Source organism: Lacerta agilis, chromosome 8 (assembly GCF_009819535.1).
Source record: "Lacerta agilis isolate rLacAgi1 chromosome 8, rLacAgi1.pri, whole genome shotgun sequence".
Lineage (NCBI taxonomy): Eukaryota > Metazoa > Chordata > Lepidosauria > Squamata > Lacertidae > Lacerta > Lacerta agilis.
Window position 1 is genome coordinate 52,121,696 of NC_046319.1, and position 19,798 is coordinate 52,141,493.

At 45.1% G+C, this 19,798-nt stretch overlaps 1 protein-coding gene across 3 annotated transcripts in view; it reads right to left on the minus strand.

Moving 5' to 3' along the window:
- Positions 1–19,798, minus strand: part of CPNE2 (copine 2) — a 75,012-nt gene that overhangs the window by 42,952 nt on the left and 12,262 nt on the right. Inside the window, exons 1-2 of one of the 3 annotated variants that reach the window (XM_033157452.1) lie at positions 18,872–18,932; positions 6,932–7,128 (exon numbers count right to left, since the gene is read on the minus strand). The exons of 1 other annotated variant lie outside the window; for it this stretch is intronic. In XM_033157452.1, the coding sequence (XP_033013343.1) occupies positions 6,932–7,128; positions 18,872–18,914 (240 nt within the window). In that variant the 5' untranslated portion in view covers positions 18,915–18,932. Of the gene's footprint in view, positions 1–6,931; positions 7,129–18,871; positions 18,933–19,798 lie in introns of those variants that run through there. One more of the 3 variants, XM_033157453.1, reaches the window with a different exon arrangement.

Below are 19,798 nucleotides of genomic sequence, written 5' to 3' on the forward strand. Positions count from 1 at the left end.
TGTTGTTGCTCTCATCCTCCCTCACCCTTCACCATCAGGGTTAAATTGTCACAACAACTTAAAATACAACAATAAAAACACTACAAAGCACAGAACACGGTAACTCCTAAAATCTCTCTCAACTGGGAGGGCTTTGTTTTTGTCCTTTGTGGGAATACGTTTTTGGTTTCTCCCGCACGATAGCCGCTTTGCCGATCCTTCCGCGCTAACGCGCAGAAGGATAAGAAGATCTGGCTGGAGTTGGAGCCTGGATCCCTCCGCGCCTCCCCAAAAGCGCGCCAGGAAGCCTCCTGCTAACGGCTGCAAGGCTGGTTTCCCGCCCGGAAAGACTCGTTATTGCTATGTTGTGATTGGTTTATGCTGAGTTGGTGACGCTGTATAATTTGTCAATAAATAGCCCCTGCCTCTGTTAGCGCAGCGACAGAGAGACGGAGAGCTCGCTCGCGTTTAGTGAGTGCACTTCAACAACCGACTGCAGTCTCATTTATTTTGGCCTCCTTTCTGCTTCTTCGGCCGCACCTTTTACTTTTCCTTGCTGCCTATCGCTATCCTCTTCAGACCTTCTGCAACTCCTAAAACTCCTCACGACCTTCAAGAACCCTCATAACCAGTGGGAGCAGGCTCTCCAGTGACTGGTTATCCCGACAGTCCTTATTTTTATTCTGTATTTTGCGTGTTTTTGTTTAATATTGTAATTATATGTTGTCAACTGCCCTGAGACCTATGGATGGAGGGCAGTATAGAAATGTAATAAATAAAATAATAAATGAACGTACAAGTTTCAAACGGCCAGGCTCTTAAAAGGTGCAACTTCAGCAAAGCTGTATCATGAAGGTGCCTGACACATCTCTGCAGGGAAGTGATTCCACAATTCTGGGGCTGCCACAGAGTAGGCCCTCTCCTGCACAACCCTAAGCTTCATAATATGGCTATCGTGACTAGTATCCCTTGACAAGACTTCTTTACCATAGATTTTTAGAATCTCCTTTTAGAGGTATCTAAATTACTGTCCGCCATCACTCCTCGTGTTTCGTTTAGGCACACCACCATTCCACCCTGCCAATGCGCATAGATGCCAGAGTCAAACAGGAAGAGGATTTTAACAAAACCTGTGAACATTTGAAAGCTAGAAATAGGTATGCAATGTGTGTGTTAGGAGAAGAGTCAAAAATGGTGAGTGGGGTGGGAGAGGGAAAAAGGAAAAGAAACTCTGCTGAAATGTATTTTTAAAAATGGGAGAAATGTTTGGAAATGCACATCAACAATATGGCAATTTTGCTAAAAATACAAGGGGAGGTTGGAAGGGAAATGGAACAGCGAGTTACTGTGGACCAGCTGTCGGGGGTGGGGGGGGAGAGAGCAGAAAAGGAATATTATCTTCTCAAAACAGCTTCCTACACGATCGTTTGGGAGGATGGCAATCAAATAATCAGCTACGTATTAGTAGTAATTACATAGCACAACCTTGAAACTCCGAATTGATTGTAGATTGTGGTTTCTCTCTGCATTGAATGATATGTTTCACTGTGGCACTGTATGCTGCAGCTTCACACTTTATTTTTTGTTTCATTTGTAAATTCATTTTATATTTTAGTTGCATTTATACCTACGATTCTGCTAAATCAAAATGGGCAGTTGTACTACTAACCCCATTTAACTTCAGGCTGTACAAATAAGTCCATTTGACTGTATGTCTGGGAATGATTCACCCATCTTAAGATGTAATTTATTGGCTTCGGTCTGATTCAAACCCAGGATCCGAGCTCATTTTTCCAGGGGACTCCCCCAGCCCCCAGCCTGGCTGAGATTTAAAGGAAACTGCAGATTTCAGCAGATCTTTTTAATCTTTTTTTAAAAAATGTCTAGTTAATTTCTACACACCAACACTGATTAACTAGAGGGAATTCATTGAACATCCTTTGCATAGCGACAGAGTTAATTGCTTCTTGTTCCAGCTTTTAGTCATCACCCACAAAAAGGCTGGCACTGCAGATCCAAATATGGCACAAAGTGCTCCAAGGAAGGTCAAGGAACAATGTTTGTTATAGTCAGGGCCATGCATCTTGAGTAGATAAAAATGGTGGCTGAGCACCAGGGATGGAAGTGGCTGCTGAGACCACATAACACTGGTCCTGAAAGACCTACATTGGTTCTCAGTATGTTTCCGAGCACAATTCAAAGTGTTGGTGCTGACCTTTAAAGCCCTAAATGGCCTCGGCCCAGTATACCTGAAGGAGCGTCTCCAACCCCATCGTTCAGCCCAGACACTGAGGTCCAGCACCAAGGGTCTTCTGGCGATTCCCTCCCTGCGAAAAATTAGGTTACAGGGAACCAGGCAGAGGGCCTTCTCGGTAGTGGCACCCACCCTGTGGAACGCCCTCCCATCAGAGGTCAATGAAATAAACAACTATCTGACTTTTTGAAGACATCTGAAGGCAGCCCTGTTTAGGGAAGTTTTTAATGTTTGATGTTTCATTATATAAAAAGAAAAAGTAGCAAATTGCAAAAAAAAAAACCAAAAACAACCACAACCCATTTTTATCCACACACATTTGCGTGTCCTGCCCCATAAAAGGCTGCTTTACACACATCTGCAAAAAAAAGTAATAAGAAATTATTGCCTAGCAACATTTTTACTGCCTTCTTTATAGATTCACAGAACCATCCATGGTATGGCATGCAAAGGAATGTGGAAAAGAGAGAGAGAACGCAAAGTTGTGACATTTTACTTGCAGATCACAAACAAGTGGGACCTGCAACAGAGTTTTGCAATATATTTCCATCTCCTAACAGAAGTGTTTCTGCTCAGAGCACCTCAGAAACCCCATTCCATGCCCCATCTCAGTTTTCTATTTTTGGTTTCCAGCTGACGCCCAGCTTTCCACTGCTTCTGAGCACAGCCACCCCTATGAGGGCTTTATAGCAGGTAGATGTTTTTTGTACTTTCAGAAACCTTGGGGGGGGGGGTCCCCACTCAGCAAGCTGTTACCTCCCTCTTGTTCCCTAGTGAGCCAGATTCTGTGTCCCCAAACCACTATTATCTGACCGATGAAAGGGGACATTTCAAGCGACACTTTAAAATGCAGCCTCGCTTTTGATTTCTTGGTGCCAGCAAGCCTTTCCCACTGGAGACTTTTACATTCAGGAGGAGTCAGTGTCTGTTCTTTGTTTCACATCTATCTGGAGGCTGCCCAGGTTCTGGTGGGAAGGCTGAAAAATATGCCCTCTCCCCCCTTTTCCACACCCGCTGCCAGCTCAGACAATCCTCTGACCTCCCCTTCAGAATCGGAGCAGCAAGCAACAGCCTGCATCTCACAGACTGCCCATTGAAGACTCCTCTCTCTTACATTCCACACCGCATGTTTTTCTGAAGCAGCAGTCCAAAAATAACCCAGGCAAAATAAAAAACCACACATCTGAAAGTTGGGCATTACGGAGAGAGGGAGGGAGAGAAAGAAACACATACACTTCAGTTTTGATGAAAACCCTGAACAGAGAAGGAGCTCGGAGCAACAGGGCAGTGAAAAATGGCACTTCAGAATACAAAAAGGAGGATTCTCATTCAGAAGAAGAAGAAGAAGAAGAGTTTGGATTTGATATCCCGCTTTTCATTACCCGAAGGAGTCTCAAAGCGGCTAACATTCTCCTTTCCCTTCCTCCCCCACAACAAACACTCTGTGAGGTGAGTGGGGCTGAGAGACTTCAGAGAAGTGTGACTAGCCCAAGGTCACCCAGCAGATGCATGTGGAGGAGTGGAGACGCGAACCCGGTTCCCCAGATAACGAGTCTACCGCTCTTAACCACTACACCACACTGGCTCCAACTTTACTTCCTATTACACCAACTTTCACTAGCCTGGTCCCCTCCAGATGTTTTGAACTACAACACCCATCAGTCCCAGCCCTGAAGCTGCCTATGTTACTAAGCATGGTTCGCCATCCCTGTTTCCTTAGCTCCAAAATCAGTTGCCCCAACACTTCTCTTATCCCCATCTGCTTTCCTCCCTGCCCTGCAGTCTGAGCATCACTGGAAGAACATAATAACATAGGAAGCTGCTTTATACCAAGTCAAATCACTGCTCCAGCTAGCTCAGTATTGTCTACAGTGACTGGCAGGAATGGCTCCCCAGGGTCTTTTTCCAGCCCACCTGGGGATGTTGCAGACTGAACCTGGAACCTTCTGCACCTAAAGTCTTCACCATGAAATTGTACCACGCTATCCCCTGCAGCTGAAGATAAACATGGAACCCCAAATATACTGTATTTGGCTCCGCCTTCAACTCCAGACTATCCGCTTGGTTGCATCAAGCATGAAAATAGCAAACTGACATCAGTTAAGGAGTTACCACCTGCTCCTTCACCAGACAGGCGCTGTATTATCTGGTTCTTGGTTAATTCACTATCTCCCCTTTTTGCCTTCTCAAAATTTGCTCGGACTAGGTCGGCAGAGTTGCCATTCTTCAGGGTTCACCGCTTCAACATGCTGCGTAAAACACCATATATGCAAAACACACAACGCCCCTCCCTGACCCACCCACCCACCCACCCCAAAATAAAATCCTGGGAACTGTAGTTTAATCTTTCACAGAGCTACAATTCCCAGCACCCTTAGCAAACTACAGTTCCCATGATTCTTGGGGGGGAGGGCATGCACTTTAAATGTATGGTGTGTACACAGCCAAAATAAGTTATGTCCCCTTCCATAGGGGTGGATCAATCTGGTTTTGCATGCACACGAACATCACAGTGTTTTTGCTTTTGCCGTACCACACTGTTTCATCCAAAGGGCCGATACCTTTTTGGCAGAAGAAGTGACTGCAGAGTGAATGACTCCAGTGCAGACTACAAGGGGAAAGAGCAGAACCTTCCGGCAGCGTCTGATCATGTAAACAAAGCTGTGTAAACAAGCTTCCAATTCCTTCCCTGGGCAGTTGTACAACTCAGCTGTTTTCCTGTGTCCATCTGCATCTCATCACAACAGAGTTGTTACCCTGCCCCCCCCCCCAATATCATCCAAAGCAACAACGCTGTCCACTTTGAGAAACCAGGACTGATTCTTCCTTATGGGCAAAAAAAAATGTTATTCACAAAATAAACCCAAGAGCACGCAAATCTCAGCTGCTGGGCAGTACGACGTGTCTTCTCTCTGAATATATTAGCGCAGAAGAGAGGAACCATCTTTCAAGTCAGTGTGTGTGTGTGTGTGTGTCCGTACTCCATTTCACACAGCATGTGGTTTTCTTGTCAAGGAAAGCCAACAGTAGTATCTGTTTGGAGAGTGAACAACTGCTATAGAAAACCTTGCTTAACAGTGGGGCAGTTGGGTGGTTTTAGACTCTGGACTTAATGGGTTGTATCAAAGTAATACTCAGAGTAGGCTGATTGGAATGATTATTTCCCATGGGTCTGCTCTGAGGAGGACTGACACTGGTTAGAACCTAGTGGGGTCTTCCAGGGATGGAGATGGAGGCAGCAGGGTTCATACGCAGGCTTGTTGTCCAGCCTGCCCGCAGTCTCCTCCTTTTGGTTCCTTTTGCAGGAGCTTGTGGGAAGTTGGAACAAGTCAAGAAGAGGGTGACGGACAATCTAATGCGGGTAAGCTGAACAGACAACAAGGAATCCCTGCAGAGTGATGACTGACCGTTGCTCCTCGGGTTAACTGCTTGCTCTTTGGACTTCCTGATAAGGCTATAACAACGTTTTAAGTAGTCTATGAAAGGGAACAATTTGCCAGCAGATTTAATCAAAACAGGCGTCTGCAAAGAGGAGATAACAGAAATGTATGACCAAAGCAAGCAGAAGGCCACTGAGGTTTCTGCCCAGAGAATAACGGATTCCTGGGCCACAGATTCACAGACTTTCATAGAATCACAGAATTGTGGCGTTGGAAGGGACCCAAAGAGTCATCTAGACCAACCCCTTGCAATGCAGGAATCAGAGCTAGAGAATCCCTGGCCATCCAACCTCTGCTTAAAAACCTCCAATGAAGGAGAGTCCACCACCTTCCATCACACTCAGGACTGCAAGAATCTACTATTTCCAGGGTGGGGGAATCACACAAAAAAACCCAATGGGTCAGCTTACAAATATTGGATTATTAACTCGTAACGCTGCTTGAATGGTGGAGAGATTCAACAGTGCTGTACTCCCTCTGTTTCTTCCCCAACCAAGGGCATCCAGCAGGGCAACCTAGGCAGCCTCAGAGCAGTACCCAGAGCTCAAGCCAGATTGTGATTGATAGAGAGAACACACATCCTCACAAATGGGCAGTTCAGAGAGTGGAGATATAACATATCATCGAGTGACATGGGAAGTCACAGAAAAAGAAGAATTGTAATATATCGTGTTCCTAAGATGTATTATGTGAAAACCTAAATTATTATTATTATTTTTTAAATAGAGAATCCATATCCTCCAAGCATGCCTGTAGCTGACCAGCCCTCACCCTCTTGAATGCCTTACCTGGGATTAGGTTTGTAAATGCTTGAATGTGTGTCAAATCTGGTTCTCTATCTAAATGAACTTTAATATTCTTATAATTGCCAGGAGCAGATTGCCTCTTGGCCCCTCTCCTCTGCAGCCTCCTTTTTCTGCCGCTGATTCTGGACCTCTCTCTGCCACAGACTCTTCCTGCTAACTAAACCTCCTCCCAGTCTGCTCCCTCTTCTCTCTCCAACCACTCGGTGTTGTCCCACTACCAATCCCCTGGCTCTGAGCCTTCTTCCCTTGGGGGTTCCACAGCTGCATCCAACCAGTCCATGACAAGATTCTTCTTAACTGATCATCTGTCTCAGCCTCTCCAACACTGAATCCATTATACCACTCTCCCACAACCACCATTTTGGGTTATGCCATGCTCCGGTGGCAGCCATTTTGTAACTCGCACCCACTGGCCAATGGAGGATGGCCATTCCTGACATTTTGAGCCTTACCTCTGTCCACTTGCCGTTGACTTCCATAAATAAGACACAGAAGGGGTCAGATTTAGAGGTGACATCTCTGTCCAGAAGATTTTGGCCACACACAGACAGTTCAACTTTGCAAACGCAGTACTGGGGCCCCACTGGCACAGAAGGGCTGGAGCTGGTTGTGTACGCCATCAGCTCAGGCAGCAGCAATTCCCGACAATCTGCAAGGGTAGAAAGGTTTATTAGTACAAGGGGAGGGATGAAATTCATAAAGTCCCCATAAAAAGGGGATTTGCTACAAGGAGAGAGGAGCCTTGCTGGTGCTTTTACCACCCATGTAACATAGTGGCCAAACACGTGAGCTAAATTCTGCGTTCAAATGTTGTATCAATCCTGTGTACTCACTCCTCTGCAGATTCCCTCTTCTCATCTTCAGCCGCCCTCCCCATTGCTTTTAGTTTTAACTTTGTTATGTTTATGGTTAAGACTGCAACTTGTTACAACTTTATCCTTTCATCAGACTAACAGAGGTGTAGTTTTGGGTCTTTGCTTTATTTTCCTTACTGCTGAAAGCTCGATGCTTAGCATTTTCATTGTGTCCCCGATTTCGGTCATTGTGAGAATGATACTGAAGTTTTGTTTTTTCCCCTATAATTTCAGAAATTCAACATAAAGTATAATAAAATATAAAACAAAATAAGGTGATGTGTCAAGATGCACAATGATGGAACTCAGTTCCAAGTGAGGACCGTAAGTCCCTTCAAACAAACATTTAGGACAGGTTTGCTCCAAATTGGTTTCCCTTGGCAAGTATATTTCACTGCTGTTCATTGATCTAGCGATGAGTTATTTCATTCAGTACAATGATACGGTGCCAAGTTGGATGTTGCTATTTATTGCTAATATGTTTTGTTGCTATTTCACTGCTTTTCGTATTGCTCTTAATTCACATATTGCTCTTAATTCTCTATTTCACTGCTTCTCTTATTGCTTCTATATTATTTTGAATATTTTTGTTGGCTTGCTCTTTTGCAATTTTTCTGTCTGCATGATGGAATCTATATGGCAGATGCAGGGTCTTCCAGGGGCCATGTGTCACTGGCAGGTGAGGTGAGAGAGAAACAGCGGCTGTTGAAAGAGGCAAAAGTGGCAAGAACGATGGGTGTGACTCTCACAATGACACGGGAGGGCAAATATGGCCCTCTAAGCATCTCTATCTGGCTCTCAGAACCTTCCCCAAGGCACCCCATCACCGGCTCCACACCCTCCTTGAGTGCTTTGTCCTAACTGGAACATGCCACTGAACTGTGATAATGCCTCTTGTTCACACACACACACACACACACACAACGGGCTACATGACCCATTGGGTTCCTTCCAACTCTACAATTCTATAATGCAGTGGAGATAAATGTGTGGAGATACAATTGGCTTTTGCATGACTGCAATGCATCCAGCTGTACAAAGGTTAAGTCCCATCCTTGGCTCCTTCTTGTGCCCAGGAGGTTCCCCTAACAGGGAGTGCAATCCCTGGGCCGAACAGACTTCCCCGCCCTGGCTGTGTACAGCTATCTGGACAGACAAGTGACCAACCCCAACTAACACGATGCTTTCAACATCTCAGTTTCTGAAATGAAGGCCACCTGGGTGAACATCCTTGGAACTGACACTCCCTCCAGCTCAAAACCTTCAGCATCCTCCCCCCAGTTCAGTGGACTGCATCCGCTTCCCTATGGGAGAGCATTAAAACCTGATTCACAACCCTCTCTTTTTTTATTCGCAAAAGGCATGACTGCCCACGGATGACGGCTCTGCTGTATCTTCCTGTGGGCAGCTGCTGACAGCTGTGCTCTTCATCCTGTTCAGGGTCAGCCTTCTCTCCAAGCTCCCCCTGGCCCCAGGCCCTTTCAGCTGCATCTCAATTTCTCTGCCGACAGAGATGTCACATCTTCCTGACAGTTTCAAGTCCTAGGCAGAAGGTGGCAGGCCAGCCATGTCCGTAAGAGAGAGAGGCAGAACAACATCAGCCAGGTTACGAGGGAGAGCTCAATCTGCAGAAAGACAGCTTGCCTTACAACCACAGCTCCTGAATACAGAGGCATAGCAGCTGGCTGGGAAGAGCTCTGCACATGCTCAGGACCCCCCTCTACTCCAAGTTGCTTGCAGATGCAGAGAGAATCAACGACACCAGCTACAGAAACAGAATCTCTCTAAGGAGTCCCCCCCCCAAGCCATGCTGGTTGGAGCAGATGGAAACTGTAGTCCAAAACATCTGGAGGGCACCAGGTATTAGGATGTGTTAAACTTCAGAGTCTTTATTTCACAAACTTACAGCTGCTTGCAGAGATCCTGGCTCTCTTGCATACATTCCTATGCAGTTCCTATTCCCTGCAGTCTCCATTTTGCCCTGATTTTAAACTTTGAGGTGAAAAGTTGGGAGGGAAAATTTATTTATTTATTTATTTATTATTATTATTATTATTATTATTATTATTATTATTATTATTATTATTATTATTATTATTATTTCCTACCCATCTGGCTAGGTTTCCCCAGCCACTCTGGGCAGCTTACAGCATATCTAAAAACATAATAAAAATATCAAGCATTAAAAACCTCCAGATACAGGGCTGCCTCCAGATGTCTTCTAAAAGTTGTGTAATTCTTAATCCTCTTGACCTCTGAAGGGAGGGTGTTCCACAGGGAGGGGGCCGCTACCAGGATAGTTAGCTCTGGGGCCCTTTCCTAGTGGCACCTGCCCTGTGGAACACCCTCCTTTCAGATGTCAAGGAAATAAGCACCTGACTTTTAGAAGACATCTGAAGGCAGCCCCGTTTAGGGAAGTTTTTAATGACTGATGTTTTAATGTATTTTTAATATTTTGTTGGAAGCCGCCCAGAGTGGCTGGGGAAACCTAGCCAGATGGGCGGGGTATAAATAATAAATTTATTTATTTATTTATTTTATTATTAGGAATTAAGAGTGTGTGGGTGCGCAAGCACGTATCAGGTAGAATCATAGAATCATAGAGTTGGAAGAGACCACAACGGCCATCCAGTCCAACCCCCTGCCAAGCAGGAAACACCATCAAAGCATTCCTGACAGATGGCTGCCAAGCCTCCGCTTAAAGACCTCCAAAGAAGGAGACTCCACCACACTCCTTGGCAGCAAATTCCACTGTCGAACAGCTCTTACTGTCAGGAAGTTCTTCCTAATGTTTAGGTGGAATCTTCTTTCTTGTAGTTTGAATCCATTGCCCCGTGTCCGCTTCTCTGGAGCAGCAGAAAACAACCTTTCTCCCTCCTCTAAGGTGGTAGATGCATCCTGACTTCACTGAACATGCATCAAGGCACATGTACACAGATGAAAACTGTTGCTGCACACAAACACATACCCCCCTCCCAAATAAACTTTCTCTTTGAGATACAATCAGCTGCACCAACCAACCAAAGCATTTCACTAAATATTCTTTATTACTACTGGGGAAGGGGGAAATAGTGATTCATTTGCTCACATGCCCTGCTTTGGAAGCCAGTGCAAAACGGGGGATTTTAGAGCAAATTAATTATCAGGTAGCTTTGTTGCTCCATTCGCTGCAGCAAAAACAACTAGAGTCTTTTGAATTTCTCTGGAGGACAGGCGGGAGAAATCTTGCAGCCCCTCGCGTGTCATGCTCAGGCGGTAATTGTAGTTGTTTAAATAAGGGTCAGGCTGTAAAAAAAATATCTTTGTTGGCTTAGTTTTAGATTAAGGGGTAGTCAATTACATTGAAATGAAACTGCATGTTAAGAAAAACAATAGTTCTGAAAGACAAAAAAAGACATAGTCGAAACAAAAGCTCATACCAAGAACAAACTCAGTCGGTCTCTAAGGTGCTACTGGAAAGAATTTTCTATTTTGTTTCGACTATGGCAGACCAACACGGCTACCCACCTGTAAAAAAAATAAAGACATACTTGGGGGGGGGGGTTGGCCCACTCTGCAAGCTTTTATTTTTCTTCAGCCTCGAAAGGCAAACAGTTGTAGGAAAGCATCCATACCTCGTGTTCATCCCCTTCATGAAACCAAATCAGAATTTCAAAAGGGTTTTGGGCAAAGTAGGAGGAGTAAGAGAAAATCTATCATCCAAATGTTGCCCTAGCCACAGATTCCTTTCCAGGAGGTCTAAGAACAGTCAGCTTTATTCCCAACTGCAACATGGAGTTAATAGCTACTATCCTGCCTTGCAGAACTGTCATAAAGATTAATAGCACAATCATATGCATGTTTGCTCTGAAGTGTGTCTTACTGCACAGAGCGGAGCTTATGCTTCACTAAGTATTTAGGTTAAAATAAAATAAATTCCTTGCAGTAGCAATTTAGAGACCAACTAAGTTTGTTCTTGGTATGAGCTTCCGTGTCCGAGGGAAAGAAGGTGCTTCAAATGTGCTTTAAAGGTATATATAAGCAGACATTATGGTTATTTCATGTTAACTAATGTTTATTTGTTGCACTGCATACATGTTTTGAATTGTTATAATGCAAAATCAGTGGGGTGTGCATGTGGAGGATGCACTTAAAGGTCTAGGGCAGGCTTCCTCAACCCCGGCCCTCCACATGTTTTGAGACTACAATTCCCATCATCCCTGACCACTGGTCCTGCTAGCTAGGGATCATGGGAGTTGTAGGCCAAAAACATCGGGTAGGCAAAGGTTGAGAAAGCCTGGTCTACGGCACAGACAGCCTTAGAATCCAGCCTCACATTTTTTCCATGATGCAAGGTGTTTTGGTTTGTTAAGGGTGTGACTTGGACCAAACAAAAACTAGCTATATTAGGAAGTCTACAGGAAGGGGGGAAATCCTGAGGTCATAGACTTCAGGGTTATCAATCATCCACTTTCCTCCAATTTAGATAAACCTTCAGAACTCTGTTTTTACAGGCCTGTTAAAAACCTTTTTTAAAAAGAAAGAGAGAGAGAGAGAGAGAGAGAGAGAGAGAGAGAGAGAGAGAGAGAGAGAGAGAGAGAGACCAGACTAGAATGAAGTGTTTCCCCCTGCCATCATCATCATCATCATTATTATTATTTTAAATTATACTTTCCATGCAACCAAAGCCTTAAGATAAGCAGGCCTGTTCTATTTATATCATTTTTCCACACCAAAACCAAATTCGCAATGGCTGTGTTGGCACAGGCCTTAGCTCTGAAGGGATAGACTAAGAGGGAAGAGAATGCAAATTAGGTTCAAAGGCCCATCCACTGGGGAAGAAAGAAGCTGAAGTAAATTAAACCCGTGTAAAGTTATGCCTTGATGGCAGAAAGTGAGGAGGAATGAAAGAACCTTTTAATGAGGGTGAAAGAGGAGAGCGCAAAATATGGACTGAAGCTCAACATCAAAAAAACTAAGATCATGGCCACTGGTCCCATCACCTCCTGGCAAATAGAAGGGGAAGAAATGGAGGCAGTGAGAGATTTCACTTTCTTGGGCTCCATGATCACTGCAGATGGTGACAGCAGTCACGAGATTAAAAGACGCCTGCTTCTTGGGAGGAAAGCAATGACAAACCTAGACAGCATCTTAAAAAGCAGAGACATCACCTTGCCGACAAAGGTCCGTATAGTTAAAGCTATGGTTTCCCCGTAGTAATGTATGGAAGTGAGAGCTGGACCATAAAGAAGGCTGATCACCGAAGAATTGATGCTTTTGAATTATGGTGCTGGAGGAGACTCTTGAGAGTCCCATGGACTGCAAGAAGATCAAACCTATCCATTCTCAAGGAAATCGGCCCTGAGTGTTCACTGGAAGGGCAAATCCTGAAGTTGAGGCTCCAGTACTTTGGCCACCTCATGAGAAGAGAAGACTCCCTAGAAAAGACCCTGATGTTGGGAAAGATGGAGGGCACAAGGGGAAGGGGACGACAGAGGATGAGATGGTTGGACAGTGTTCTCGAAGCTACTAACATGAGTTTGGCCAAACTGCGAGAGGCAGTGAAGGATAGGCGTGCCTGGCATGCTCCGGTCCACTGGGGTCACGAAGAGTCAGGAACGACTGAACAACAAAAAATTACGCCAGATCCAAACTCTGCTCAGGAGTGGGGCTACTGCTGGCTGAGATGGCCTAAGCCTGGCAGAGGAAAAACAAACCTTTAATATAGTGTTTAAGTTAGAATCATAGCACTGTAGAGTTGGCAGGAACCCCAACCCAGCTGCTGCGCAGGAATCACAGCTAAAGAATGCTATTGGCACACCTGCAAACTCTGAGCGTTTCTGTAAAAACAGATACTGACATCTTGGCATTTTAAAATCAAGCAAAGCACACATGCTAGGGTAAACCTTCAGGCCCAATGATCTTGCATCAGGCATCGGACCTGCAAGATGTACACCTGAAGCCCTACCCCACCCCTTGCTCTTGGAAGCCTTATAAGAAGCTGCTGCAGGAAAGGGACTGTGAGCAACATCATGGGAGGGGTGTTCCTAGGGCTACGGTCAAACCGTGAAGCTCCCTTGTTATTTTTGCTAGAGGATGCTGCATGTTATTTATGTAATCTTGTTATATTTACAGCACTGAGATGTGTTTTTTGTTTACTATTATATTTGCTATTAATTTGCAAATCTTATTATGAAACAGCTACTATGTTATTGTCCTGCTGTTTTTGTGAAACTGTTGCTATGTTATTTCGCTACGTTATTATGAAATTGCTTTCGTTTGCAATGTACTGCTGTTGTTGTTTTTTTGTTTTAAGCTGCTTGGAGCATGATTTCTTTTGTGGAAAAGCGGCATACAAATAAAAATGAAGGAATGGCTCAACCTGTACCTGCAGGATCAAGTACAGACTGCAGACATTTAGACACTGGCTGCACTGGAGGCACATCCACAGAAGTTCATCTTCACACCAAGAGAGTGAAAAGGTTTCACTGCACAACAGCTCCATGAGTACAGCAGGAAACTAGCAATACTATAACACTGATTGCTCCAAAGCTAGGAGGCCAGCTCCAAATACGGCTAAAACAGAATGTCCACTGGACTGGCCCGAAGTCATTTTCTTCAGTATGCAGGACACAGATCCCTGGGTCCCTTTCTCTTTGTTCATCTACACTGTTCCATGCTATTCTTGTTACTTTTCCACTGGAATCCTGCACATTTCAGCAAGGTCTGCTGTCAAATGGGACTTTCAAGCCCCAAGGTCTCCAGTGCCCAACAGATCCGTGGGTTTTGCACCAATACCCACACTCGCTCCTGCAACCATCTGCACTGGGTTTGCTCCAGGGCGCTCAAGGGGCACCCAGATTTCCAGGAGCAAGCCACAGGAAGCTTCTGCGCTGCTGCTGCTGCTCCTTCATCGTCTTTTTTAAAAACAAGGCAGAATGTTTTCCCCATTCACAGCTTGACGGGTTCTCCAACTTGCACCTGGTTTTAATGACAGACTTGCAGCTTGCTGGTTTGCCCCTCGCCATTAGTCACACACATGGCCCCAACCACCCCTCTGCTCTGCTGGGAGAAAGATGAGCTCATTTTGTTACTTCATTTGATGTCCTTTCTCTGTAGGCACAATGAGCCAAACTCCGAGTTGCACAAGGCCATTAAGGCTTGTAAGCCTTGCAGCATTCTCCAGGGCCAGGCATGGCAAGCCATGAAGTTTCAAAAGCACTTTGGGCTCTGTGGATGGAGGGGCAGAGGGAGAAAGAGAGGTCAGTTTTCAATGTTTGATGTTTTATTGTGGTTTTAATATTCTGTTGGGAGCTGCCCAGAGTGGCTGGGGCAACCCAGTCAGATGGGTGGCATATGTATAACAACAACAACAACAACAACAACAACAACAACAACAACAACAACAAAAAAGAAGAAGCCTCCCTGGGCCATGCTAGCATGAGACCATTTTCCACAAGAAACAAAAACAGCCCCCTCCACAGGCAGCCCAATGCTGCTATTTTTTTTTACTTCATTTGTGTTATTTTTGGAGTACTACGGAGAAATGCGACCAACCCCATCTGGAGTATATTCTCTGCAGCAACTGGTTCAGTGACGCTTCACATGAAGGCCGGCTGTGGAAGTCTTGCTGGGTGCCTGCGAGTCCTCCAGGCACACTTAAAAATAGCTCTCTGGATGTACACAGGGAAAACAGGAAGTGCAAAGTCAGACCATCTTGTCCATCCAACCCAGCAGTGCCTTCACCAGAAATGGGTGGGGCACATTTGTCCCTTGGCAAGTTTCTGGGGGCCACATGCTAGAGGTGGGAAGGGCCAGAAGCAAAAATGCAGGGAGTAAGGTATAAATATTTTACCTTTGTACAGTAGGCTAACACACACACACACCTCTATCCTAGTGGTTAGTCTGTCAGACTAGGTCCTGGAAGAGGCCAGGGTTCAAATCCCCACTCAGCCATGAAGCTCATTGGGTGACCTTGGGCCAGTCTCTGTCTCTCAGCCTACCCTATTTTACAGGGTTGTTGTGAGGATAAAATGAGAGGACAGAGGGACCATGTACGTCACCTTGATCTCCTTGGAGGATAAAAGGCAGCACATAAATGCAATAAATAAATAACAGCATGATCAGAGTCTGAGGACACAATACAGTCAATAAAAACCCTCAAAGACAGTGCAGAGCAGGGTTGGTGAGAGGGTCATGGGCTGGGAAGAGGCAAGGCAGGGTGTGCGGGCCAGGGTGGGTCTTCAGGACTGGATAGAAAAGGCCAGGAAAGCCACACACAACCCCCCAGGCCTAAGGTTTCACAACTCAGATCCACACACTCTCCAGAGTCTCAAGATGCTGATCTATTCCTGCCATTCCCAAAGGGGGCAGTATCACTCCCAGCAGGGGAAATTACCTAGGGTTTGCTAAGAGGAAGGGAGGCACTGAAAGTACAGTAGTGAGTTAAGATTCCTGCTAAGTGGCTTCAAGCCAGACATTTGGAAACTAGCATCACTTCTTCAAGCCCAAACATCGCATGAAGCATTTACTGAACAGTGAAGTGTATTTACTAAACACGGCATCTAAGGTTCTTGCTAAATGACTATCAGACTTTGAAAAGCTAGCATCACTGAATCAGGTTTATCAGTTTTGTTGGATTGATTGAATGAAATAATTTTAATTGGATTTTGAATAAATACTGTGAAATTAATTTTTGCTCTTTTGAATTTTATTGTGCATTTTTCTTCCTTAGTGGGTCATGCAAACCGCTAGTCTGAACAATGTTTTTTATAAGGTGGAGTGGAAGGGGGATGAGTTTATGGAATCAAGAAGGCAGGGGTGTGAAAAAGTTTGGGAACCACTTTTCTATCTTGCCAATTGATAGTGGGACTTTCTGCATACAGACACCTGCTTTCCCACTGAACTACCATCCCTCCTTTTGAAAAACAAAATAAAATAAAAAATTCCTTCCAGTAGCACCTTAGAGACCAACTAAGTTTGTTCTTGGTATGAGCTTTCGTGTACATGCACACTTCTTCAGATACCCTCCTTATGAGTTACTTGTAGAATCAGGGAAGAAAGGACCTTGCCTGGGGTATCAGCTCCGCCCAAGACATGACGGATAACAGCAACAACCGGGAAAAGATACACATAACATTTTACATGGACAGGAAGAAACACCACGGACAGAATAATGGCCACACACAGGAAGAACAAGGATATACAGTAGTCTGAGTTCTATAAATCATTTAATGTGTCAACACGAATAGAAGTTGTTAATATTGCAGTTGTTGTATAAGGGATTATTATTTTGACCGGAATGTAATTGAAATTAAGATTTTGGAATGCAGAAATAAAGAAAATCATCAAATCTAGTGAGCGGGTGGCCACCTAAATTATATAATCCGGTCTTTGAATGACTGGTATTAGTAATTGTATTATAATTTGGTATTGTTATAATGAGGCTATTATTTGATTGTAATTGAAAATTAATAAAAATTATTGTTCAAAAGTAAGGACCTTGCCAATTTTGGGACTCTTCTTTTTCCAAGCTGACATTTAGTACACATATCTGCAACAATTCACTATTAATTTTTTTTTAATGAAAAGTCCTTTGTATTTTATTGATTTTTTTTGGTATGCCGTGTTGACTAATGAAAACATTTTTGCAAGTAATTTCTCCTAATAAAATGTTAGTTTCACCAATAAATTAATTCTTATGTACACTTTCCCCCTAACATATGCATTTTGGTTGTAGAAGTGCATTGCAAATTTAGATAGGCACAAACTGCAAAGGATGACAGTGTCCTCATAGAATTGTAGGAAACCAGCAAGCAGGATTCAAACACAGGAGCACTCTACCACAGAATCAGAACAGCAGAATCACAAAACCGTAGAGTTGGAAGGGACTACGAGGATAGTTTAGTCCTAACCCCTGCCGTGCAGGAATCTTTCACCCATTGTGGTGCTCGAACCCATGACCCTGAGATTAAGAGTCTCACCCGCTACTGACTGAACTATCGCAGCTTACCGTACATAGCTTTCCAAAACAACCCCAGCTTTATTGTTTTGGAAAACACACATTTGCTAAATTCATCTTTAAATGGATACTAACTTGAATTTCTCCCTCATCCATAGGCCAACAATATTTCCCCTACCCAGCAGCACCTGCCAGCTGTGGGGCCAACACCAAACATGTCCCAATTCTAAGGGCCTACAATCCTAACACAAAGGTGGCTTACTCATGGACTGCAGCTCCTATCAGCCTCAATGAGTATGGCCAATGGTCAGGGATGATGGGAGTTGTAGTCCAAAAACACATGGATGGATGCAGGTTCCCCACTCTAGGTTTACAGAACGACTGTGTACGGAACCCTGCAAGGGACAAAAAGGACTGAAGTTGTCAGGTGGCACAGCATCCCGCTACCCTTCATATATTTTGGCTACAAAACTCCCACCAGCCTCTGCATTGCCAGCTGGGAATGATGGGAGTTGCAGGTCTACTCTAGAGGAACCAATGGTTAGACTCCATGTGAAGAAGCTTCATATACATGAGAGGAGTTAAGTTCCTACCAGTGGAGATTCTCTAGCAAGAATGAATCGATTTCGGTCACTGACCAGAGTGGATTCTCTAGTACAGTGGTACCTTGGTTTACAACCATAATCCCTTCCAGAGGTCCGGTTGTAAACCAAAACAGGTTGTAACCCAAAGTGCACTTTCACCAATGGGGCCTCCCCCCCCAAAATGGGTTGTAATCCCCCCCCAAATGGGTTGTAATCCAAAAAAAAGGAACAAGCACTTCCGGGTTTGACGTGGTTGTAATCCAAAACGGTTGTAATCCAAAGCAGCTGCAAAGCAAGGTACCACTGTATCTTCCAGCAAAGATTTGTCATGTACAATGACATCAAGCAGGACTTTAGCCAGGGCCGTCTTACCCATAGGTGCTAGGGGTGCGGGACACCCAGGCATCGGGCTCTCAGGGCCACCAGGCCAAGAGTCCGGGGCCTGAGAGTTAAGTCCGGGGAAGAGCCCGCCCATTGGTCGGAGCACCGCAGCGGGCTCTTCTGCGGACGGCTCTGTGCCATGAGTTCAGGGGTGACCAAGCCAGCGAGACCCTGAAGTGGCCGGCTGGCTCCGCCCTCCTGCACGCCTGGGACTGGGCAACCGGGGGGGGGGGGCGCCGGGCGGATCTTTGCACCACGGCGCCGCATATGCTTAAGACAGCCCTGCTGTTTCAAAGAGAAGGTGCACAGTTCTCCAAAGCAGTTTTTGAAAGCAACTTAAATACCAAGCATTTTCCACACACACCATCATCACCGGGGATAAAAACAGAGATGCACCAACAAAAAATAACATCAAATTGCACAGCAGACTCACAGAAAAAGTTCCACAGTGTCTGCTTCGTAGAAAGACAAACCTGTAGACTTAACCAGGGATTAGAACCGAGTCCTTGGTGTCTGCCTCTGGGTGGAAGATATGAGGTGGGATTTTTTTTTTCTTAAGAAGTCTGAGCCAGCAGAGGGTGGGGGCAGATCTGGAGACAGAGCAGAGGGTCAAAGGGTCTCCCAAATACTCACCTTCAATCTCAATAGACTTCTGCAAGCTAAAGATGGAACACATCGTGATCTCGCGTGTGTCTGCAAGCGTGGGGATTCTTTGGATCAGTTTACGCCGACAGAACGGAAAGAGTCGGTGGAATGCAAGAGACGCCAGGCCTGGCTAACACATAGCTAAGGAGCCTGGCAGAATGGATTGGGGGCGGGGGGGGGGAGGAGAGGAAAAGATAAGAGGAAGGAGACTCACAGGACAATTCAAAAGGTGCAATTAAAAGAAAAGTGAGTCTCACTGAGTGGAAACGCTGAGTTGCAGAGCTCTAGTAGATAATCACCACTTGCGGGCGGGCAACACGGAGTTTCCAACTGTACTAATAACACACCGTAAGGTTAAAGACAGATTTTTGTTCTTTTTTGGGGGGGGGGGAGATCCGACCACAAGTCATGTGCTCAGCTGGATCCAGCAGCAATGTAGGGAAGGGGTGCTGAGATTTATTTGCAACTAGAAGAAGAAGAAGAGTTTTGGATTTGATATCCCGCTTTTCACTACCCGAAGGCGTCTCAAAGCGGCTAACATTCTCCTTTCCCTTCCTCCCCCACAACAAACACTCTGTGAGGTGAGTGGGGCTGAGAGACTTCAGAGAAGTGTGACTAGCCCAAGGTTACCCAGCAGCTGCATGTGGAGGAGCGGGGAAGTGAACCCGGTTCACCAGATTACGAGTCCACCGCTCTTAACCACTACACCACACTGGCTCTACAGTACAATTGCAGCTTATGCGCATTTAACCTGTGTGATATCGAACTTACACAGTTGAAGGTCAGCTGGTTGAAACTGCACCACTTAAACGAAGCAAGACAGAGAGCTTAGAAGCTCTCTCTGTGCCAGATCTTTTTAAGGTTTTCCAGTGTAGAGATTTTAAGCTCCCTGCCTTGCTTGTGTGTTTGGGGGGG